The following is a 25,095-nucleotide window of genomic DNA, read 5'->3' as shown; positions in this document are numbered from 1 at the left end:
CTTTGTTCTCTGTTTTCCTTGCGCCTAACGGTGGTGCAAATGGATTTGTGGAACCACTTTGCCATAGGGCTGGGCCTGCCTAGGAAGGGGCGTAGCTAAGTGGCTAGCTGGTGTTCACTGGAGCTCCTGATGGTGGAGACAGACCAGGCTGCAGGTAGCCGCCAGGTACCACTCCTAGGCAGATCCGAGTACTGCAGCAGCTGACCCCAGGGGTCATGTTAGCTGACACAGACTCTGGCTGTATTCGGACTAACAGGTTCAAGATCATTGTAGAACAATTAATGACATGGAGACTCAGACAGGTACTTCAGAGATAGGTTGTAGCAGTCCAGATACATGGGATACTCTGATAGGGAAATGTTCAGATACTGACATCACCGGGAGCAGGGGACTTCGGGGGACAGGACTGGTCACACCACAACCATGGGACAATGTTCAGGCACTGGCCGCACCAGGACCAGGGAACTTCGGGGACAGGACTGGTCACACCACAACCATGGGACAATGTTCAGGCTCTGGCTGCACCGGGACCAAGACCAGGGGACTACAGAAACAGGACACTGGCTGCACCAAGACCAAGGATTAGGGTACAGGACACTGGCTACACCGGGACCTAACAACTCACTATTAGGGGAAACTAAACGCTAATGAATATTGTTGCTTAGGCAACTCCCTAAGGGAGAGGGAGTCTTAAATACAAGATAACTTCCAGCTATTGGCTGGGCGCCATCTTGCAAGTGTACTAATTATACTAAATGCCTCTCAGCTCCAAGCTGAGGGCATTTATTATAAGCGAGATCTGCCCCTTTAAGAATTTTAAGAATTTTCAAGTCTTGTCACAGATTCTCAATGGGATTTAGGTATGGACTTTGACATAAAATGCTAATAAAATATATTTAAGTTTGTGGGTGTAACGTGAAAAATGAGGAACAGTTCACGGGGTAAGAATATACTAATTTGAACTTAAAAAACTAGCATAAATATGAGGCAAAAGCCATAATGAATTTGATGCAAGAAATAAAAATACAAAAAATATAAAACTTTTACTACAAAAAAGCCACAAAAAGAATGGAGAATTGTGCTTTTAGATTATTAGCTGAGGGATGACATTTTCTTTAATGTTTGACCTTTTGTCTGTAATTTGATTAAACAAGACAATGATCTTGTAGACTGTGAGCCCTCGCGGGCAGGGTCCTCTCTCTTCCTGTACCAGTCGCCGACTTGTTTTTGTTCAAATTATTGTACTTGTTGTTTGCTATGTATACCCCTTTTCACAAGTAAAGCGCCATGGAATTAATGACGCTATAATAATACTAGACTTTTTCTTAGCCCAAAATGGCTAATCCCAGCACATATCGGAATTATGGTCAACGATAAGTAAGTATAAAGTTTATGAAATCGTTGCTGGAGGACATATCCTTCATATCCATATCATATGTCAATTTGGCAAAACATATCATTTTTCAGCTTTTATATAAAATGATTGATGTAGAAATAAACCACAAATGTGACTCTCCCATCCTCACCTCTCATTCCTGTTCTGGACAGCAGATTCATATTTTTTGCGAAGTCCCACCATTTGTTCCTCTGCCTGGTTAATCATATTAGTGAGTCTCCCGATCTCCATTTTCTGCTGTTCCCTTTTTTCTTTCACCTCTTGAAGATGAAGGCTAACCCTACTGACATCCTTCTGCAGACTATTCCGTACCATATGATTGTTGCTCTGCTTTAGCATGGCCTTCTGAAGAAGCCTATTACAGAAAATGTAAATCTGTTCTAGTCATTTTGTTTTAGCAATTTTTTTGGTAACTCTTCTATTACAAGGTTTATGAGGACATTATATATATATATATATATATATATATATATATATATATATATATATATATACACATACATACACACACACACTGTACATGTAGATTCAAAACACTGTCCTAGTGTTAATCATCTCTTAATGTAATATAGTCCCTTTAGAGACCCACCAATTGTTAGCTACCAGTATGCATGTGCTTTTTAATTCATGCATTTGTAAGGGTGTATGTACAGTACAGACCAAAAGTTTGGACACACCTTCTCATTTAAAGATTTTTATGCATTTTCATGACTATGAAAATTGTACATTCACACTGAAGGCATCAAAACTATGAATTAACACATGTGGAATTATATACTTAACAAAAAAGTGTGAAACAACTGAAAATATGTCTTATATTCTAGGTTCTTCAAAGTAGCCACCTTTTGCTTTGATGACTGCTTTGCACACTCTTGGCATTCTCTTGATGAGCTTCAAGAGGTAGTCACCGGAAATGGTTTTCACTTCACAGGTGTGCCCTGTCAGGTTTAATAAGTGGGATTTCTTGCCTTATAAATAGGGTTGGGACCATCAGTTGTGTTGTGCAGAAGTCTGGTGGAAACACAGCTGATAGTCCTACCGAATAGACTGTTAGCTGCTTTTTTCTTGCCATAATACAAATTCTAAGTAAAGAAAAACGAGTGGTCATCATTACTTTAAGAAATGAAGGTCAGCCAGTGCGAAAAATTGGGAAAACTTTGAAAGTGTCCCCAAGTGAAGTTGCAAAAACCATGAAGCGCTACAAAGAAACTGGCTCACATGAGGACCGCCCCAGGAAAGGAAGACCAAGAGTCACCTCTGCTTCTGAGGCTAAGTTTATCTGAGTCACCAGCCTCAGAAATCGCAGGTTAACAGCAGCTCAGATTAGAGACCAGGTCAATGCCACACAGAGTTCTAGCAGCAGACAGATCTCTTCAACAACTGTTAAGAGGAGACTTTGTGCAGCAGGCCTTCATGGTAAAATAGCTGCTAGAAAACCACTGCTAAGGACAGGCAACAAGCAGAAGAGACTTGTTTGGGCTAAAGAACACAAGAAATGAACATTAGACCAGTGGAAATCTGCTTTGGTCTGATGAGTCCAAATTTGAGATCTTTGGTTCCACAGTGTCTTTGGGCGATGCAGAAAAGGTGAAGGGATGGACTCTACATGCCTGGTTCCCACCGTGAAGCATGGAAGAGGAAGTGTGATGGAGTGGGGGTGCTTTGCTGGTGACACTGGTGGGGATTTATTCAAAATTGAAGGCATACTGAACCAGCATGGCTACCACAGCATCTTGCAGCGGCATGCTATTCCATCCGGTTTGCGTTTAGTTGGACCATCATTTATTTTTCAACAGGACAATGACCCCAAACACACCTCCAGGCTGTGTAAGGGCTATTTGACCAAGAAGGAGAGTGATGGGGTGCTACGCCAGATGACCAGCCTCCACAGTCACCAGACCTGAACCCAATCGAGATGGTTTGGGGTGAGCTGGACCGCAGAGTGAAGGCAAAAGGGCCAACAAGTGCTAAGCATCTCTGGGAACTCCTTCAAGATTGTTGGAAGACCACTTCCGGTGACTACCTCTTGAAGCTCATCAAGAGAATGCCAAGTCTGTGCAAAGCAGTCATCAAAACAAAAGGTGGCTACTTTGAAGAACCTAGAATATAAGACATATTTTCAGTTGTTTCACACTTTTTTGTTAACTATATAATTCCACATGTGTTAATTCATAGTTTTGATGCCTTCAGTGTGAATGTACAATTTTTATAGTCATGAAAATACAGAAAAATCTTTTAATGAGAAGGTGTGTCCAAACTTTTGGTCTGTACTGTATATGTGTGTGTATATTATATATATGTCCGTATTTGACACTAAGCACTCACAGAGCCGAAGATGCAGAGAGGCCGCCCTGGGGAAAGGGGGGGGGGACTCGGTATGGAGATCATCCTTCTGTTCTTTATGACAACATGGGGGAGGGTTCTGTATGGGCAACATGGAAGGGGGCTTTGTATAGAGAACATGTGAAGGGGGCTCTGTATGGAGAGTAGGTAGCATGGGGGGACTCAGTATGGAGTGGGGACAACATGAGGGGGACAGTGAAGAGGGGGCTGCATATAGTGGAGACAATGTGTAGATCATACTTCAAAAGTGAGGAAGATGTGGTGGGTATAATTCATAATGAAGAGGACTGTGAGGTGGTTTTCATTTGAGGAGGTGGTGTGACTGTCATATTTCAATAGGGCAGACAGTGTGGTGGGAATATTGTAATATTAGAGATTAGTTTGGACCATAAGTGAGAAGGTGTGGGGTAATTTTTTGTGTAGGGAGCACAGTGAATGGCAATTATTTATTTAGTGGCAGAGCATAGGGCTTATTTAATGCACAGTGTAGGTGGTTATTTTTATTCAGTAAAATTATTATGACACTGTTATTTTTAAGGTCACTGTTTCAGGATGTGCTGCAGAAGGCCGGAGGAGAGGGAAGCCTAAAGAGGCTAGCTGTGGCTGTGAGAAGTCATCATTGAGTCAGGTACTTAGATCTAAGGTGCATTTACATTGGTCAGTTCCAGCCTTTAAACGACCACTGACCTGCTGTATGAAGCCAATCAGCAGTCGTTTAACAGCCTATTTAGACAGGTTGTGGCCTCACTTTCATGTGCACAGAACAATCATTAACATGATAGTCTTGGGCACATAAAAAAAGGATTGTTCACAGCAGCGTATGTGTACACAAGACTTGCTGCGCAGAACGATGATATATAAAAGGAGTCTTTCATCCCCAAAATGCTAATTAATCTGCATACACATTTACATAGGGGATGCAACCCAGGCATATACAGTTTTAACTTAACTTTTATTTTCTAAATGCAAATGATGGTGCTCCTGTGCATCCTTGGCGTAGCCTATGCCTTATTGCATTGTTACACCCTCCTATTTGCATATAATTGACAGAGGTCCTTTGATAAGAGAAAGTGATGTCTAAAATAACTTTGAAAAAAAAATGAAGATCTCAACTTGCTGGTAATGGAGTCAGCTGAAAGGAATCTTTATCGGTGGATTCTGTGTTCAGGTTCAGCTGGTGTGCACAGCAATGAGTGAGAGGAAAAGGAATTCAGTGCATCCATCCGATAATTTATAAAAAATGTTCATCTTTATTTTTAATCCATTAAAACCCAAACGTTCATGGTAGCATTAAAATAACTTTGCATTTCTGAACTTGTGCACTGACACTAGAGGAGAACAGTAGCGCTCCAAGTGTCAGTGTGGGTGTCCACACAATGTGACTGCAGGCGCGTTCTGATGCCTGGTTTCTGCCTGTTTTTGGCTGCGAATTCAATGAGGAGGAAGGGTGTTGAAGTGAGCAGACAGCACATCACAACGCCTTCTCCCCCCTCCTCATTGCAGCCACTTGCTTGCTACTTTCAGGTGCACCGAGTGGCAGTCGCAGACAGACAAGAACCAGGCGTCAGAACGCGCCCACAGCCACATTGTGTGCCCACCTGCACTAACACTTGGAGTGCAGACAGATGAACTGATGCTAGACTGTGCTCGCTCTTACCAATGGATCACTATCTACAACCCCTGGCAAAAAATTATGGAATCACCGGGCTCGGAGGATGTTCATTCAGTTGTTTAATGTTGTTGAAAAAAAGCAGATCACAGACATGGCACAAAACTAAAGTCATTTCAAATGGCAACTTTATGGCTTTAAGAAACACTAAAAGAAATCAAGATTAAAAATGTGGTACTCAGTAAGGGTAATTTTTTTCAGACCAAGCAGAGGGAAAAAATTATGAAATCACTCAATTCTGAGGAAAAAATTATGGAATCATGGAAAACAAACATACAAAAGAACACTCCAATACATCACTAGTATTTAGTTTTGTGCCATGTCTGTGATCTGTTTTTTTTTCAACAACATTAAACAACTGAATGAACATCCTCTGAGCCCGGTGATTCGATAAATTTTGCCAGGGGTTGTATTAAGACAAGGGACTGTCTTTAAAGAGAACCTGTCACCAGATTTTCCCACTATAAAGTATATGTATACAGTGGGGAAAATAAGTATTTGATACACTCTTGATTTTGCTAGTTTTCACACCTACAAAGAATGGAGATGTCTGTAATATTTATCGTAGGTACACTTTAACTGTGAGAGACAGAATCTTAAAAAAAATCCAGAAAATCACATTATATGATTTTTACATAATTAATTTGCATTTTATTGCATGAAATAAGTATTTGATACAATAGAAAAACAGAACTTAATATTTGGTATTGAAACCTTTGTTTGCAATTACAGAGGTTAGACATTTCCGGTGGTTCTTGGCTAAGTTTGCACATAATGCAGCAGGCATTTTGGTCCACTCCTCCATACAGATCTTTTACAGATCTTTCAGGTTTCGGGGCTGTCGCTGGGCAACATTGAGTTTCAGCTCTCTCCAAAGATTTTCTATTGGGTTCACGGCTAGAGACTGGCTAGGCAACTCCAGGACCTTGAAATGCTTCTTATGGAGCCAGTCCTTAGTTGTCCTGGCTCTGTGTGTTTTGGGTCATTGTCATGTTGGAAGACCCAACCACGACCCATCTTCAATGCTCTTACTGAGGGAAGGAGGTTGTTGGCCAAAATATCGCGATGCATGACCCCATCCATCCTCCCTTCAATACGGTACAGTCGTCATATCCCCTTTGCAGAACAACACCTCCAAAGTATGATGTTTCCCCACCATGCTTCACGATTGGGATGGTGTTATTGGGGTTGCACTCATCCTTCTTCTTCCTTCGAACATGGCGAGTGGAGCGGATACCAAAAAGTTCTATTTTGGTCTCATCTGACCACATGACCTTCTCCCATCCCTCCTCTGGATCATCCAGATGGTCACTGGCGAACTTCAAATGGGCCTGTACATGTGCTGGCATGAGAAGGGGGACCTTGCGTGCCCTGCAGGATTTTAATTCATGACAGCGAAGTAGGTTACTAACGATAATGTTGGAGATTGTGGTCTCAGCTCTCTTCAGGTCATTGTTCAGGTCTTCCCGTGTAGTTCTGGGTTGATTCCTTACCTTTCTCAGAATCATCCTTACCCCACGAGACAAGATCTTTGGAGCCCCAGACCGAGGAATATTGACAGTCATCTTCTATTTCTTTACCGTCTCTTTCATTTTCTAATAATTGCGCCAACAGTTGTTACCTTCTCAACAAGCTGCTTGCCTATTGTCCTGTAGTCCATCCCAGCCTTGTGCAGGTCTACAATTTTGTCCCTGGTGTCCTTAGACAGCTCTTTGGTCTTGGCCATGATGGGATGGTTGGAATGTGATTGAGTGTGTGGGCAGGTGTCTTTTATACAGGTAACAAGTTCCAAAAGGTGCAATTAATACAGATAATGAGTGCAGAGTAGGAGGGCTTCTTAAAGAAAAACTAACAGGTCCGTGAGAACCAGAATTATTGCTGGTTGGTAGGTGATCAAATACTTATTTCATGCAATAGAATGCAATTTTTAATTATTTAAAAATCACACAATGTGATTTTCTGGGTTTTATTTTTTAGATTCTGTCTCTCACAGTTGAAGTGTACCTATGATAAAAATTACAGACCTCTCCATTCTTTGTAGGTGGGAAAACTTGCAAAATCGGCAGTGTATCAAATACTTATTTTCCCCACTGTGCATATATGTGTGTGTATATATACACATAAGCTCACACTCACATCAGCAAAATTCCCATATGAAGCATACATACCACTGATTTTATCCCTTTATATTAAAAGGGAAAATTCACAATAGAAAGTGACATGCTGTGAATTTAAAAATGTCTGAAAAAATAAACTATATATATATATATATATATATATATATATATATATATATATATATATATATAGGGTGCGCCCTTTGTGTTGAGCAGTGCAGAGAGCAAGAAGACACTGAGGAGACCGAAGCAGCATCCAGTGGGGAACGAGGAGAGGTGAGTATTTGCTGATATTTTTTTTTTTTTATGTATGGAGCATTATATGGGACCATTATACTGTATGGAGCATTATATGGGGCCCATTATACTGAATGGGCCCATAATACTGTATGGAGCAATATATGAGGCCCATAATACTGTATGGAGGACTATGTGGTACCCATAATACTGTATGGAGCATTATGTGGTGCCCATATTACTGTAATGAGGACTATACTATAAAAAGTCTGCAGTTACTCTGTGTGACAGCAGACTTTTGAATTGCCCCCCCAGCGCATGCACTGTGCACTTCGAGGATTCGCTGGTTTCTCAGCTCTAGTAGAATTGACAATAGATATCTCTCGTAATGTAAGAAGTAAGTGAAGTCTATGGCATTGTACTATACCTATATTTCTCTGCCATAACTGTGCATCATGAATTGTGGTATGTGATAAAGGGGCCCACTGAGACTCTTTAACCCAGGGCCCACGAAAACCTGGAGCCGGCCCTGTGTATATATAATATATATATATTATACATACACACTATTTTTTTCCCCTATATCCTGATTATTCTCGCACTGTGCTCTTCTGCTCAGAATCTGCTTGTCTTGATCATGGCTGTATGAATTTTTCATTACACAAACAACCTGTCTTTGTACCTGCTGAGCTGCATATTCACAAATGCATAATATTCAGTCATTTTATGCTGCAGACTGCTATGATGGAACCCTAAACGGCTGATTTTTGTCCTCTTTCCTTTAAGATTTAGAATATTGTAAGGTATTGTAGTGACACTGTAGTTTGCAGGGTAATCCCAGATGTATGATTGTGTTACCCAAGCCGGGTCCCCATCAAAGAGCATCTCAGACATTTTGGGGCACATTTATTAAAGTATTTTTTTCTTGCATTATTAGGGATTGTCTAAAAGCATGCATCAATGGTGGACATAGATAGTACAGGGCCATTGTACAAGAATATTAAAGTGGGTCCCTTATGAAAAATAAGCAGAACATAAAAATAATAAAACCAAAAACTTTAAATATTTAGGCAATTCTAGTGCATCCACATGGGACAGAAAAGCTGCAAGTTTTCAGTTTGGATTTGCTCACATAAAATCAGCAGTAGGTTTAAAATTACATGTTGTAGAATTTTTCAGACATTTTTAAATCCACAGCGTGTAACTTTCTGTTGTGGATTTTCCCTTTTAATATAAGGGGTTAAAATCAGTGGTATGTATGTTTCGTATGGAGATTTTGCTGACACATGTATAGTGTATACATACAAAAAAATGCAATCACAAACAAAATCTAAACATTTGTCAAACTTTCATACACACTTACACATTGATTTAGATATATTTGAAATAGAAATATACAAACCTAGAACAGACAGATAATACAACACATACAGTACACACATTGTAACAGCAGGCCTTTTGGTGCCTATGCATTAGTAATGGCATTTGTGTTATTTTCTACATCATTGACTGTGGCTAAATTTCTTGGCAGTTCAGAATTAGAAAATTGTTAATCAAATCATCATCACCATAGAATGTCTGATCATCCATGTGCATAGATAGTATTACTCCTGCACAATTACACCCTCACAATGTGATATCCCCGAGGAAGACTAGTAGGAGCAATATCACTAGAAACCACCAGGTAGGCAGCCTGCTGTACATAGTGCTGAGTGCATGAAGGCGAGAGCATATACCGGAATTACATGCTTAGGGCAGGTGCAGACGGCCGTAGAGTCTCTCATCCGAGATAATTGGGCTGATCTGCAAATGACACGGATCAAACTCTGATTAGAGGGTGACCACAGTGTGGTCTTATTCTCTCAAATGAGGAAAAGATGGAAAAAAAAATTCTCCACCATCTCTATTCTGTGAGGTCACATAAATAGGCCTGCACTCAGATGTCATCCGAGTGCAGTCCAATGTTTCCCACTGACTCATTGACTATCAGATCAAACTTGGACATGCAGTGTTATTTTTCCTCGGACAGAAACTGTCCAAAAAAAAAAATTTAACATGTGCATGGCCCCATAGCATAATATTGATCCAGGTGAGAGTCGATGTTTTGTTGGATTGCATCTGGACCGAAAATATGCTCTGCTGCACCTGCCCTCAGATAGGTTTCCCATTTCTGGTCTCTATTGGTCAGTGCTGTGTTAAAATACTAAAATGAGCTAGTACTCTGCGATGTTCAGCACAAGATCTCAGTTGCTGCTCCGGTCTCTGGATATTGACAGCAGCAAGGAGATCACGAACATCGCACACACCACCACTGCAGCCAGAGCACAGAGACCACAATGCACCTCTCCATAGCAGCCGGTACACAGGGACCCCAGCACACACCACCACTGCAGCCAGTGCACAGAGACCACAATGCACCTCTCCATAGCAGCCGGTACACAGGGACCCCAGCACACACCACCACTGCAGCCAGTGCACAGAGACCACAATGCACCTCTCCATAGCAGCCGGTACACAGGGACCCCAGCACACACCACCACTGCAGCATGTGCACAGAGACCACAATGCACCTCTCCATAGCAGCCGGTACACAGGGACCCCAGCACACATCACCACTGCAGTCAGTGCACAGAGACCACAATGCACCTCTCCATAGCAGCCGGTACACAGGGACCCCAGCACACACCACCACTGCAGCCAGTGCACAGAGACCACAATGCACCTCTCCATAGCAGCCAGTACACAGGAACCCCAGCACACACCACCACTGCAGCCAGTGCACAGAGATCACAATGCACCTCTCCATAGCAGCCGGTACACAGGGACCCCAGCACACACCACCACTGCAGCATGTGCACAGAGACCACAATGCACCTCTCCATAGCAGCCGGTACACAGGGACCCCAGCACACATCACCACTGCAGTCAGTGCACAGAGACCACAATGCACCTCTCCATAGCAGCCGGTACACAGGGACCCCAGCACACATCACCACTGCAGCCAGTCACAATGCACCTCTCCATAGCAGCCGGTACACAGGGACCCCAGCACACACCACCACTGCAGCATGTGCACAGAGACCACAATGCACCTCTCCATAGCAGCCGGTACACAGGGACCCCAGCACACATCACCACTGCAGTCAGTGCACAGAGACCACAATGCACCTCTCCGTAGCAGCAGGTACACAGGGACCCCAGCACACACCACCACTGCAGCCAGTGCACAGAGATCACAATGCACCTCTCCGTAGCAGCCGGTACACAGGGACCCCAGCACACACCACCACTGCAGCCAGTGCACAGAGACCACAATGCACCTCTCCATAGCAGCCAGTACACAGGGACCCCAGCACACACCACCACTGCAGCCAGTGCACAGAGACCACAATGCACCTCTCCATAGCAGCCGGTACACAGGGACCCCAGCACACACCACCACTGCAGCCAGTGCACAGAGACCACAATGCACCTCTCCATAGCAGCCGGTACACAGGGACCCCAGCACACACCACCACTGCAGCCAGTGCACAGAGACCACAATGCACCTCTCCATAGCAGCCGGTACACAGGGACCCCAGCACACACCACCACTGCAGCATGTGCACAGAGACCACAATGCACCTCTCCATAGCAGCCGGTACACAGGGACCCCAGCACACATCACCACTGCAGTCAGTGCACAGAGACCACAATGCACCTCTCCATAGCAGCCGGTACACAGGGACCCCAGCACACACCACCACTGCAGCCAGTGCACAGAGACCACAATGCACCTCTCCATAGCAGCCAGTACACAGGGACCCCAGCACACACCACCACTGCAGCCAGTGCACAGAGATCACAATGCACCTCTCCATAGCAGCCGGTACACAGGGACCCCAGCACACACCACCACTGCAGCATGTGCACAGAGACCACAATGCACCTCTCCATAGCAGCCGGTACACAGGGACCCCAGCACACATCACCACTGCAGTCAGTGCACAGAGACCACAATGCACCTCTCCATAGCAGCCGGTACACAGGGACCCCAGCACACATCACCACTGCAGCCAGTCACAATGCACCTCTCCATAGCAGCCGGTACACAGGGACCCCAGCACACACCACCACTGCAGCATGTGCACAGAGACCACAATGCACCTCTCCATAGCAGCCGGTACACAGGGACCCCAGCACACATCACCACTGCAGTCAGTGCACAGAGACCACAATGCACCTCTCCGTAGCAGCAGGTACACAGGGACCCCAGCACACACCACCACTGCAGCCAGTGCACAGAGATCACAATGCACCTCTCCGTAGCAGCCGGTACACAGGGACCCCAGCACACACCACCACTGCAGCCAGTGCACAGAGACCACAATGCACCTCTCCATAGCAGCCAGTACACAGGGACCCCAGCACACACCACCACTGCAGCCAGTGCACAGAGACCACAATGCACCTCTCCATAGCAGCCGGTACACAGGGACCCCAGCACACACCACCACTGCAGCCAGTGCACAGAGACCACAATGCACCTCTCCATAGCAGCCGGTACACAGGGACCCCAGCACACACCACCACTGCAGCCAGTGCACAGAGACCACAATGCACCTCTCCATAGCAGCCAGTACACAGGGACCCCAGCACACACCACCACTGCAGCCAGTGCACAGAGACCACAATGCACCTCTCCATAGCAGCCGGTACACAGGGACCCCAGCACACACCACCACTGCAGCCAGTGCACAGAGACCACAATGCACCTCTCCATAGCAGCCGGTACACAGGGACCCCAGCACACACCACCACTGCAGCCAGTGCACAGAGACCACAATGCACCTCTCCATAGCAGCCGGTACACAGGGACCCCAGCACACACCACCACTGCAGCCAGTGCACAGAGACCACAATGCACCTCTCCATAGCAGCCGGTACACAGGGACCCCAGCACACATCACCACTGCAGTCAGTGCACAGAGACCACAATGCACCTCTCCATAGCAGCCGGTACACAGGGACCCCATCACACACCACCACTGCAGCCAGTGCACAGAGACCACAATGCACTTCTCCATAGCAGCCGGTACACAGGGACCCCAGCACACACCACCACTGCAGCCAGTACACAGAGACCACAATGCACCTCTCCATAGCAGCCGGTACACAGGGACCCCAGCACACATCACCACTGCAGCATGTGCACAGAGACCACAATGCACCTCTCCATAGCAGCCGGTACACAGGGACCCCAGCACACACCGCCACTGCAGTCAGTGCACAGAGACCACAATGCACCTCTCCATAGCAGCCGGTACACAGAGGCCCCATCACACATCACCACTGCAGCCAGTCACAATGCACCTCTCCATAGCAGCCGGTACACAGAGACCCCAGCACACATCACCACTGCAGCCAGTCACAATGCACCTCTCCATAGCAGCCGATACAAAGGGACCCCAGCACACATCACCACTGCAGCCAGTCACAATGCACCTCTCCATAGCAGCCGGTACACAGGGACCCCAGCACACACCACCACTGCAGCCAGTGCACAGAGACCACAATGCACCTCTCCATAGCAGCCAGTACACAGGGACCCCAGCACACACCACCACTGCAGCCAGTGCACAGAGACCACAATGCACCTCTCCATAGCAGCCGGTACACAGGGACCCCAGCACACACCACCACTGCAGCCAGTGCACAGAGACCACAATGCACCTCTCCATAGCAGCCGGTACACAGGGACCCCAGCACACACCACCACTGCAGCCAGTGCACAGAGACCACAATGCACCTCTCCATAGCAGCCGGTACACAGGGACCCCAGCACACACCACCACTGCAGCCAGTGCACAGAGACCACAATGCACCTCTCCATAGCAGCCGGTACACAGGGACCCCAGCACACATCACCACTGCAGTCAGTGCACAGAGACCACAATGCACCTCTCCATAGCAGCCGGTACACAGGGACCCCATCACACACCACCACTGCAGCCAATGCACAGAGACCACAATGCACTTCTCCATAGCAGCCGGTACACAGGGACCCCAGCACACACCACCACTGCAGCCAGTACACAGAGACCACAATGCACCTCTCCATAGCAGCCGGTACACAGGGACCCCAGCACACATCACCACTGCAGCATGTGCACAGAGACCACAATGCACCTCTCCATAGCAGCCGGTACACAGGGACCCCAGCACACACCGCCACTGCAGTCAGTGCACAGAGACCACAATGCACCTCTCCATAGCAGCCGGTACACAGAGGCCCCATCACACATCACCACTGCAGCCAGTCACAATGCACCTCTCCATAGCAGCCGGTACACAGAGACCCCAGCACACATCACCACTGCAGCCAGTCACAATGCACCTCTCCATAGCAGCCGATACAAAGGGACCCCAGCACACATCACCACTGCAGCCAGTCACAATGCACCTCTCCATAGCAGCCGGTACACAGAGACCCCAGCACACATCACCACTGCAGCCAGTCACAATGCACCTCTCCATAGTAGCCGATACAAAGGGACCCCAGCACACATCACCACTGCAGCCAGTCACAATGCACCTCTCCATAGCAGCCGATACAAAGGGACCCCAGCACACATAACCACTGCAGCCAGTCACAATGCACCTCTCCATAGCAGCCGATACAAAGGGACCCCAGCACACATCACCACTGCAGCCAGTGCACAGAGACCACAGCACACACCACCACAGCAGCAGCCGATACACAGAGACCCCAGCACACATCACCACTGCAGCCAGAGCACAGAGACCACAATGCACCTCTCCATAGCAGCCGGTACACAGAGACTCCATCACACATCACCACTGCAGCCAGTGCACAGAGACCACAATGCACCTCTCCATAGCAGCCGGTACACAGAGACCCCAGCACACATCACCACTGCAGTCAGTGCAGAGAGACCACAATGCACCTCTCCATAGCAGCCGGTACACAGAGACCCCATCACACACCACCACTGCAGTCAGTGCAGAGAGACCACAATGCACCTCTCCATAGCAGCCAGTACACAGAGACAACAGCACACACCACCACTGCAGCCAGTACACAGAGACCACAGCACACCTCACCGAAGCAGCCAGAACATACAGTGGGTACAGAAAGCATTCAGACCCCTTTAGATTTTTTCACTCTTTGTTTCATTGCAGCCATTTGGTAAATTCTAAAAAGTTCATTTTTTTCTCATTATAGTACACTCTGCACCCCATCTTGACTGAAAAAAAACAAACGTAGAAATTTTTGCAAATTTATTAAAAAAGAAAAACTGAAATATCACATGGTCATAAGTATTCATACCCTTTGCTCAATATTTAGTAGAAGCACCCTTTTAGCTAGTACAGCCATGAGTCTTCTTGGGAATGATGCAACAAGTTTTTCCCACCTGGATTTGGGGATCCTCCGCCATTCTTCCTTGCAGATCCTCTCCAGTTCCGTCAGGTTGGATGGTGAACGTTGGTGGACAGCCATTTTCAGGTCTCTCCAGAGATGCTCAATAGGATTTAGGTCAGGGCTCTGGCTGGACCAGTCAAGAATGGTCGCAGAGTTGTTCTGAAGCCACTCCTTTGTTATTTTAGCTGTGTGCTTAGGATCATTGTCTTGTTAGAAGATGAACCTTTGGCCAAGTCTGAGGTCCAGAGCACTCTGGAAGGGGTTTTCATCCAGGATATCTCTGTACTTAGCCGCATTCATGTTTCCTTCAATTGCAACCAGTCGTCCTGTCCCTGCAGCTGAAAAACACCCCCATAGCATGATGCTGCCATCACCATGTTTCACTGTTGGGATTTTATTGGGCAGGTGATGAGTAGTGCCTGGTTTTCTCCACACATACCGCATAGAATTATCACCAAAAAGTTCTCTCTTCGTCTCATCACACCAGACCTTATTTCTCATAGTCTGGGAGTCCTTCATGTGTTTTTGAGCAAACTCTATGCGGGCTTTCATATGTCTTGCACTGAGGAGAGGCTTCCGTTGGGCCACTCTGCCATAAAGACCCGACTGGTGGGGGGCTGCAGTGATAGTTGACTTTGTGGTACTTTCTCCCATCTCCCTACTGCATCTCTGGAGCTCAGCCACAGTGATCTTGGGGTTCTTCTTTTCCTCTCTCCCCAAGGCTCTTCTCCCACGATTGCTCAGTTTGGCTGGACGGCCAGGTTTAGGAAGACTTCTGGTGGTCCCAAACTTCTTCCATTTAAGGATTATGGAGGCCACTGTGCTCTTAGGAACCTTGAGTACTGCAAAAAAAATCTTTTGTAACCTTGGCCAGATCTGTGCCTTGCCACAATTCTGTCTCTGAGCTCCTTGGGCAGTTCCTTTGAGCTCATGATTCTCATTTGGTCTGACATGCACTGTGAGCTGTGAGGTCTTATATAGACAGGTGTGTGCCTTTCCAAATAAAGTCCTATCAGTTTAATTAAAAACAGCTGGACTCTAATGAAGGAGTAGAACCATCTCAAGGAGGATCACAAGGAAATGGACAGCATGTGACTTAAATATGATGTCTGAGCAAGGGTTCTGAATACTAGTGACCATGTGATATTTCAGTTTTTCTTTTTTAATAAATTTGCAAAAATTTCTACATTTGTTTTTTTTTCAGTCAAGATGGGGTGCAGAGTGTACTTTAATGAGAAAAAAAATTAACTTTTTAGAATTTACCAAATGGCTGCAATGAAACAAAGAGTGAAAAATTTAAAGGGGTCTGAATACTTTCCGTACCCACTGTAGATACCACAGCACACACCACCACTGCAGCCGGTACACAGAGACCACAACGCACCTCTCCATGGCAGCCAGTACACGGAGACCACAGCACACCTCACTAGAACATAGAGACCACAGTGCAGGTCACCGAATAAGAAGTGGAGATCTGGACAGGGAGAATGCAAGTACTAGCAAGTACTAGCTCATTTTATTATTTTTACACAGCGCTGGCCAATTGAAGTCAGAAGTATAAGTGTAAATCCCAGTTCATGCTATTTTCTAAAAAAGGAAATTCCACTTTAAAAAGTTTTATATTAAATATACTGATATAACATTAAATCGTGTAAAAAAATAAAAAAATTCATAAAACTAATTTTCTGAATTCCAAAGTGCGCTCTGCCTTCAGTGAAGGATTTTAGGATGTGTCTATTTAAAATTCTTTTTCCGAATGCTCATAAATAGACATCAGGAAGCTGAGATGCACTTCTAACCAGTCAGCTCATCACTTTTCTATATACTTTATACTACACAGACCTTTCTTTGCTTGAAACATTGGTTCTCAGTATTTCCATCTCATTTCCATAGATTTTGAGTTTTTCTCGGAGTTCTGCTGATCGCTGGGTAGCCATCTGAATGAGGCTGACACACTTGTTTCTTTCATTGCGGATTATGTCATACATCTTGGCAAATTCTTTTAGTCTGTGACATAAAAACTTGATTTATTTATCTGGCAAAAACATAAAAAAAATCCCAGCCTTTCTTCCCAGTAAACATCTTAACCTTACTGCATTATCTCCAGTCTCTGCACACCGACTAATGGGCCGAGAACACATTTTTTACATTTATTATTGTTAACCAGCTTTCAAGGGCCCAATAAATACATCTAATATTATCTCTAGAGGCTTTATTAACACCAAAATATATTGAATCGTCCACGTGACAATAACAACTAATACGTAAATCCTGTAGCCTATAAACCTTAACATTCATCCCTACTAAAGTAATAAAGATGGCAAACAATGTATGTGTCGTTGAAATCCAGTGAAACCACAAAAATAAAATAAAACAAACACATAAATAACTATAAATATTAATAAACCGGACTATTGTGTGGACAGAGAAATATATGTATTTCTTGGACAACGTGATAGTCTGTCAACGGTAGTATTGTTTGTGTAAGATTTTTGTAGGTAATAAATTAATCCGATGCATTATGGCACAGTGATTGTGGTACACTATATGTCGGGGTGGACAATTCGTTTTCCTAAGGGACCACATGAGAGATCTCGACTGTTGTGGAGGGCCGAACCTACAAGGTGAACTTCAATCTGCTCATTATTATTATTATTTTGTACAGCTTAAAAATTGAGCATAATTAAGTATACTGACGTGCTGCTACTGTAATACATGTTACGATGGGGCTTATTGTGACGCTGTTAACCTCTTTAAGTATAAACTGTTACGGATCCGGGTGGTGGAACCTCTGTGCTGAGATGCAAGGAGGGACCAGAGGGGCGTAACTAAGTGCCAACTCGGACCGACCCTGGCCACACGGCGGCTTAGTCGACTCCGTGAACCAAGGAGGTACCGGGCAGGTGAACCAGGTGCCACTCTGACACCGACCTTGTGTGAGAGCAGGCGACTCCCACAGGTCAGGTGGCTGAGGCTGACAGGTACAGAGGATGAGCACGGCTGGTAGCCTGACGGGTGATCCGGGTAGGCAAGTAGGCGGGCACGGCAGGTAGCCAGACAGGTGATCCGGGAAGACAAGAAGGCGGGCACAGCAGGTAACCTGACAGGTGATCCGGGTAGGCAAGCCGGCGGGCAAGGCAGGTAGACAGGCTGGCGGGCACGGCAAATAGACAGGCTGGCGGGCACAGCTGACAGGCACGGCTGATAGACAGACTGGCGGGCACTGGAACCTGAGGGCTGAGGAGAGTGTTAGCAAACAACCTTGCACAGGCACCTCCATTTTGGAGGAGGTGCTTTGAATAGGAGTTGTCCTCCGGCCATTGGCCGGGGACTCTTTAGGACGGCGCACCCTAAACACAGTGCCAAGTAAGCTGCGCGCGATGCGCGCAACAGCGGCAGAACAGCTGGTGGACGCCGGACCGGGACCGCGGCGGTGAAGGGAACAGCGTCTCTGCCCAGCATGAGGCAGAGACGCCGACGCTACAGTACCCCCCCCCCTTTACGCCCCCTCTTCTTTAGGCCCGCAAGAAATTTTTCTAGAAGACGAGGGGCATGAATGTTCTCCCTGGGCTCCCAAGACCTCTCCTCAGGACCAAACTCCTTCCAATTCACAAGAAAGAAAGTCTTTCCTCTTACCCTCTTGATGGCCAAAATGTTTTCTACCTCAAAGACATCCTCAACGGAGACGGGAGCTGGAGTGGTACCTGGATCGTCAGAGAAAGAATTAAGGACAACCGGTTTGAGGAGAGACACGTGAAAGGAGTTGGGGATCCGTAAGGAGGCCGGGAGTTTCAGCTTGTAAGCCACTGGATTAATTTGGTTCAGAATCTCGAACGGACCGATGAACCGCGGACCCAACTTGTATGATGATATATTGAGACGGACATATTTGGAGGAAAGCCAGACCTTGTCTCCCGGACAGAACTGAGGCGGATCCAGACGTCTCTTATCAGCATGCTTTTTCATTGGCACGGAGGACTGAAGAAGCACAGATCTAGTGTCTTCCCAAATCGCAGAAAATTCACTGACGAGAGACTTCGCGGCAGGATTGTCCACTGAAGAGGAGAGGGGAAACGGAATCCGGGGGTGACGACCGTAGACCACAAAAAACGGAGACTTAGAAGAAGACTCACATGGTTGTTATAGGAAAACTCGGCCCAGGGCAGGAGCTCAACCCAATCGCTATGGTGAGTGTTGACAAAGTGCCGAAGAAAACTGATAAGGATCTGATTGATACGTTCCACTTGACCACTGGACTGAGGATGATAGGCAAAAGAAAAATCCAAAGAGACATCCAGCAGCTTGCACGTGGCTCTCCAAAAGCGAGAAGTGAACTGAACTCCTCTGTCCGAGACAATGTGGAGGGGTAAGCCGTGGAGACGGAAGATGTGACGGATGAAGTCCTTAGCCAGCACAGGTGCAGACGGAAGACCAGGCAGAGGGATGAAGTGAGCCATCTTGGGAGAAACTGTCGACGACCACCCAAATGACAGTACAACCGGCCGATACAGGAAGATCCGTGATGAAATCCATTGCAATGTGTTGCCATGGAGCGGAAGGCATGGGAATAGGGAGGAGATGACCAGCTGGAAGGTGCCTAGGTATCTTGTTACAGGCACAAGAGGAACAAGCCACGGCAAAATAAACAACATCCTTGCGCAGGGTGGGCCACCAATAATGCCGGGCAATGAGCAGAAGCATCTTCCTCTGGCCGGCATGGCCAGCCAGTTTGGACGAATGGCCCCAGAGTAAGACCCTCTTCCGATCCTGAGCCGCTATAAAGGTCTTACCAGGAGGTAGAGGAGACAGGTCAAATGGAGCAACAGTCATAATTCTGGAGGGGTCAATGATGTGTAGAGGCTCCTCCTCTAGGTCGGAAAACAGAAAAGAGCGGGATAGAGCGTCGGTTTTAATGTTTTTGTCTGCCGGGCGGTAATGGAGAGTGAAGCAGAATCGAGCAAAGAACAAGGACCATCTGGCCTGACGCGGATATAGTCTTTGGGCGGTCTGCAAATAAGCGAGGTTTTTATGGTCAGTGTACATGACTACCGGGTGCAGAGCCCCCTCAAGCAAGTAGCGCCACTCCTCCAGCGCTAATTTGATGGCCAGCAGTTCTCGATCTCCTATGGAGTAATTGCGCTCGGACGGTGAGAAGAGTTTGGAAAAGAAGCCGCAGGTTACCATTCGCCCGGACGAGGATTTCTGGTTAAGCACTGCTCCGGCGGCAGAGGCATCAACCTCCAGCAAGAACTGTTCATTGCAATTCGGACGGTGTAGCACAGGAGCGGAGGAGAAGGCTTGTTTAAGAGAGATAAAATCATTCTCTGTCTCGGAAGACCACTCCCTGCGATTAGCTCCCTTAAGAGGAATGAAGAGGCGGTAATAGTTAGCGAATCCCAGAAACCGCTGAATAGCCTTCAAGCCCTCTGGTCGGGGCCACTTTAAGACGGCAGACACCTTCTCGGGATCCATCCGCAATCTGGTCTCAGAGATGATATACCCCAGAAACGGCAGGGAGGTCTGCTCAAAGAGGCATTTCTCGAACTTAGCATACAGGCGATTCTTCCGGAGCCTCAGCAGGACCTGACGAACATCCCTCCGGTGAGAGGGCAGATCAGGGGAGAACACCAAGATATCGTCCAGGTACACCACCACGCAGGAATACAGGAGATCTCGGAAGATCTCATTCACTAACTCCAGGAAGACGGCTGGAGCATTACAGAGACTGAAGGGCATCACGCTGTACTGGTAGTGACCATCCCGAGTGTTGAATGCCATCTTCCACTCGTCTCCCTGGCGAATTCAGATCTTTGCGTCTTTTAGGCAGTCAAACAGCTCCGAGATGAGAGGCAGGGGGTACTTATTCTTGATGGTAATCTGGTTTAGGCCCCTATAGTCAATACAAGGACGAAGAGAGACGTCTTATTTTTTGACAAAGAAGAATCTTGCTCCAGCCGGAGAGGTGGATTTCTGGATAAATCCCCTAGCAAGATTTTCTTCAATGTATTCAGACATGGCTCGGATCTCGGCCAGCGACAAGGGTTAGATTCGCCCGCGAGGAGGTGAAGCACCAGGTATTAGGTCGATGGGGCAATCATACGGCCTATGAGGTGGTAGTGTCTCTGCCTCCTTTTTATCAAAGACGTCCGCATAGGACCAGTAGGGTGCTGGCAGGCCAGGTAGGTTAGTCGGAGCAGACGGGGGTCGAGCAGGACAAACCGGAACCAGAGAGGTCTTATGGCATTCCTGACCTCAACGGAGCACCTCACCCGAGCTCCAATTCAGGACGGGCTCATGTCTCTGTAACCAAGGCAGGCCAAGCAAGAGAGGATGAGAGAGACCGGACAGTACGTAAAAGGAGATCTTCTCTGAGTGCAGCATTCCCACCTGAAGAGTTACCGGCTCAGTGACCAACAAGATGGTTTCAGGGAGAAGCTTTCCATCCACAGAGGAAACCGCTAAAGGATCCGCCAGATGTATGTTAGGAATATGAAAACGCTCCACAACGGCCTGTTGGATGAGATTCTCAGCGGCTCTGGAATCCAGATGTGCAGTCTCAAAGAAGCGGGTCTCACCACTGGTAACTGAGTCAAGGGCGGAGAGGGAGAACTCTTCCCTAGGACGACCTCTCCGAGCGGTCCTAGACACTGGAGTTTCCCGGTCTCAGCGGGCAGGAGCGGATCTGATGCTCTATATTGCCACAATAGAATCAACTCCCCTCGGCACGATGGGTCTCCTGGCGAGACTGGACCATCTTAACTTGATTAATTTGCATAGGCTCTGGAGAAGGCACCTGGGGGAATGCAGGTTGCGAAACTGCACTTTGGAGGACGGGAGTGAGGCACAGAGGTTTCCTCTCACGGGTCATCTCCTTAGCGCGTTCCAGAAAACAGATGTCAATCCGGGTAGCTAATGACACCAGGTTGTCCAGGGAGGGAGGTATGTCACGACCGGCTAGCTCATTCTTGATCCGTCCGGAAAGGCCCTCCCAGAAGGTGGACACCAAGGCCTCATTGTTCCAGGCAAGTTCAGATGCGAGGGTTCAGAAACACACAGCATACTGGCCCACAGAGAAACTCCCTTGGCGGAGTCGGAGAAGTGAGGAGGTAGTAGAAGATTTTCATCCGGGCTCATTGAACACCTTCCGGAAAGCAGCGAGGAAAGCCTGGAGATCGGACACCAGAGGATCCCCTCTCTCCCACAGAGGGTTAATCCATGCCAATGCCTCTCCGGTGAGGTGAGACATGATGAATGCCACCTTGGCCCGGTCGGAGGTGAACTGGTGTGCCAGGAGTTCAAAGTGCAGCGTGCAATGATTTAGGAAGCCCCGACATAGGACAGGGTCACCACCAAAACGTGGAGGCGCAGAAAGCCGGGGTCCAATTCCGGGTGCCACAGCGCCATTGGGTTGAGGTGTCGCCGGAGCGGGTGCCGCTCGGTTAGAGGCGGACACAGTCGGGGTGGACAGCGCGTCCAAGCGGGAGTTGACTGTCCGCAGATAGGACAGGATAGTATCCTGTTGGGATCTCTGGCGAGAGACCTCCTGGTACAGGTCTGAGAGTGAAGGAGCCTGGGAGCCACTGGGTTCCATGGCCTGTGCAAACTGTTACGGATCAGGGTGGTGGAACCTCTGTGTTGAGAAGCAACTAGGGACCAGAGGGGCGTAACTAAGTGCCAACTCTGACCGACTCTGGCCACACGGCAGCTTAGTCGACTCCGTGAACCAAGGAGGGACCGGGCAGGTGAACCAGGTGCCACTCTGGGACCGAGCTTGTGTGAGAGCAGGCGACTCCCACGGGTCAGGTGGCTGAGGCTGACAGGTACAGCGGATGAGCACGGCTGGTAGCCTGACGAGTGATCCAGGTAGGCAAGCAGGCGGGCACGGCAGGTAGACAGACAGGTGATCCGGGCAGGCAAGCCGGCGGGCAAGGCTGATAGACAGGCAGGCGGGCACGGCTGAGAGGCAGGCGGGCACGGCTGATAGACAGACTGGTGGGCACTGGAACCTGAGGGCTGAGGAGAGTGTTAGCACACAAACAACAACCTTGCACAGGCACCTCCATTTTGGAGGAGGTGCTTTAAATAGGAGTGGTCCTCCGGCCATTGGCCAGGGACTCTTTAGGACAGCGCGCGTGGCCCCCTTAAGAGGGGGGGAGTGCGCGCGCCCTAAGCACAGTGCCCGGGAAGCTGCGCGTGGTGCACGCAACAGTAGCAGCGAAGCTGGAGGACGCCGGATCGGGACCGCGGCGGTGAGTATAGCTATACCTTAATCAACAGCTCCCACACAATATAATGCCCCCAAACACCGTAAGATGCCCCCTACAGTCCGTCTTACACAATATGATGGCCCCTACAGCTCCCCACACAGTATGATGCTCTGAATATATGGTATGATGCTCCCACTGCTCCAAACACACAGTATGATACCCCCACAAATACCAATTGACAACAAAAGAAAAAACCCTCACGTAGCTCGGTTTCCCAGTATGCCACGGTTTCCAGTTCTTTTGCTGTCCAGGTCCATGGGCCAAACAGGAAAAACCTGCGGTTTGCTCAGGTCTGCTATATATGAACCACTGATCTATGTAAACTTTTGCTTTAAACATTTCCTGATTTTCCAGTCTCAGGATAAATAGTTCATATCTTGTATTTTCTACTTTTTCCTGACTGTTACTTGAATTTAAATAAAAAATTAACAACCAAATACATTAAAAGCTACTAATCTTACCCAGAGCATTTTCCAACAAAATAAAAGTAAAATCCTCCATACTCCTAAATACAATCTTTAATATTTTTTTTCTAATGTACACCTTTTAACTACAGTGAAGAGCAAAAGGGTAAAAATGTTTTGAACTTTTGACTTTCAGGCTTCATATTTCACCATCCACTACTACGTTTAACGTGAGACTACCATCATTTTATAGACAATCATCTTGGCTATCTCATAGCTAAGTTTGACTTGCAATTATTTAGCACATGATTAGTTATGCAGATTCTTGTCATGTCACTGCACTGTTACTGTTTTGCTCCTAAAAATCAAAATTTAATTTTTTATTATTTTGTAAATCCATCTTCTGGACATACTCAATATCAGATTCAAACATGTCTTAAACGACATCTGATCCCAGGTCCTTTTACATGTTTCCAACACTGTCGTCCTCTTCATACCCATAGTACTCGAGTGTACAAAGTAACTCATCTTGTAGGATACTCACATATAGCTCAGCATTAAGACCACCATCAATCCTGGTCAAGTATCCAACACCTTTGGCTGTGAAACAACCCCATATCATCAGGCTTCCTCCACCGAACTTGACAGTTCCTTCAATTTCTCGATCCATTAATCCCATTTTCCTTTGGTGCAAATGGGTCTGGAAGAAAAAATCAGAGCCTAGTCTATTGACTTTTGCCTCACGCTTCAAATCACCCGTTTCCAGTCTTCTACTGTTCACTTTTTGAAACTTTTTTGCAAACTCGCGCCGACGCTTCTTATGATGATATTAAAGTCAAGGCTTCTTCACCTTTTTTTGAGCCACCATTCAAGACTTGTGTAACATGCATCACATGGTGTATGCATGGACGTCTGTGATCTCACTATTACGAAGCATACGAGCCACTTCCACGTTTGTCGCACCAGAACTAATAGACCTTGTGATGAGCCAACGTCTTGACAACGATATTTTGCCTGGACGTCCACCTCTTGGCTTTTGAATGGATGGATGGACTTCATTTCATATTCTTCCAACTGTGATGGCACTCACATGATGCAGTTTAGCAATTTTTTGGCCGAGAGACCGCTATCGATGAGCTGGAGGATGCTGTTTCTCTTTTCTTGGGAAATCTTCTTCATGGATGCTCCTCGATTCAAACCAGTGACCTTTCGCTTGGGAATCAACTTAATAACACACTG

The 25,095-nt window shown here is 47.1% G+C and overlaps 1 protein-coding gene across 4 annotated transcripts in view; it reads right to left on the bottom strand.

Annotated features, from left to right (window-relative positions):
• Positions 1-25,095, bottom strand: part of CCDC146 (coiled-coil domain containing 146) — a 177,279-nt gene that overhangs the window by 26,539 nt on the left and 125,645 nt on the right. For all 4 annotated transcript variants that reach the window (XM_073652283.1, XM_073652281.1, XM_073652284.1 and 1 more), the window contains exons 13-14: positions 17,028-17,192; positions 1,527-1,751 (exon numbers count right to left, since the gene is read on the bottom strand). In XM_073652283.1, the coding sequence (XP_073508384.1) occupies positions 1,527-1,751; positions 17,028-17,192 (390 nt within the window). The remainder of the gene's footprint in view (positions 1-1,526; positions 1,752-17,027; positions 17,193-25,095) is intronic.

The sequence above is a fragment of the Phyllobates terribilis genome, unplaced genomic scaffold (assembly GCF_046119375.1).
Source record: "Phyllobates terribilis strain yellow unplaced genomic scaffold, ASM4611937v1 Scaffold_11__3_contigs__length_659146591, whole genome shotgun sequence".
In the NCBI taxonomy this organism is placed as follows: Eukaryota; Metazoa; Chordata; class Amphibia; order Anura; family Dendrobatidae; genus Phyllobates; species Phyllobates terribilis.
This window is presented reverse-complemented; position numbering and strand designations above follow the sequence as displayed.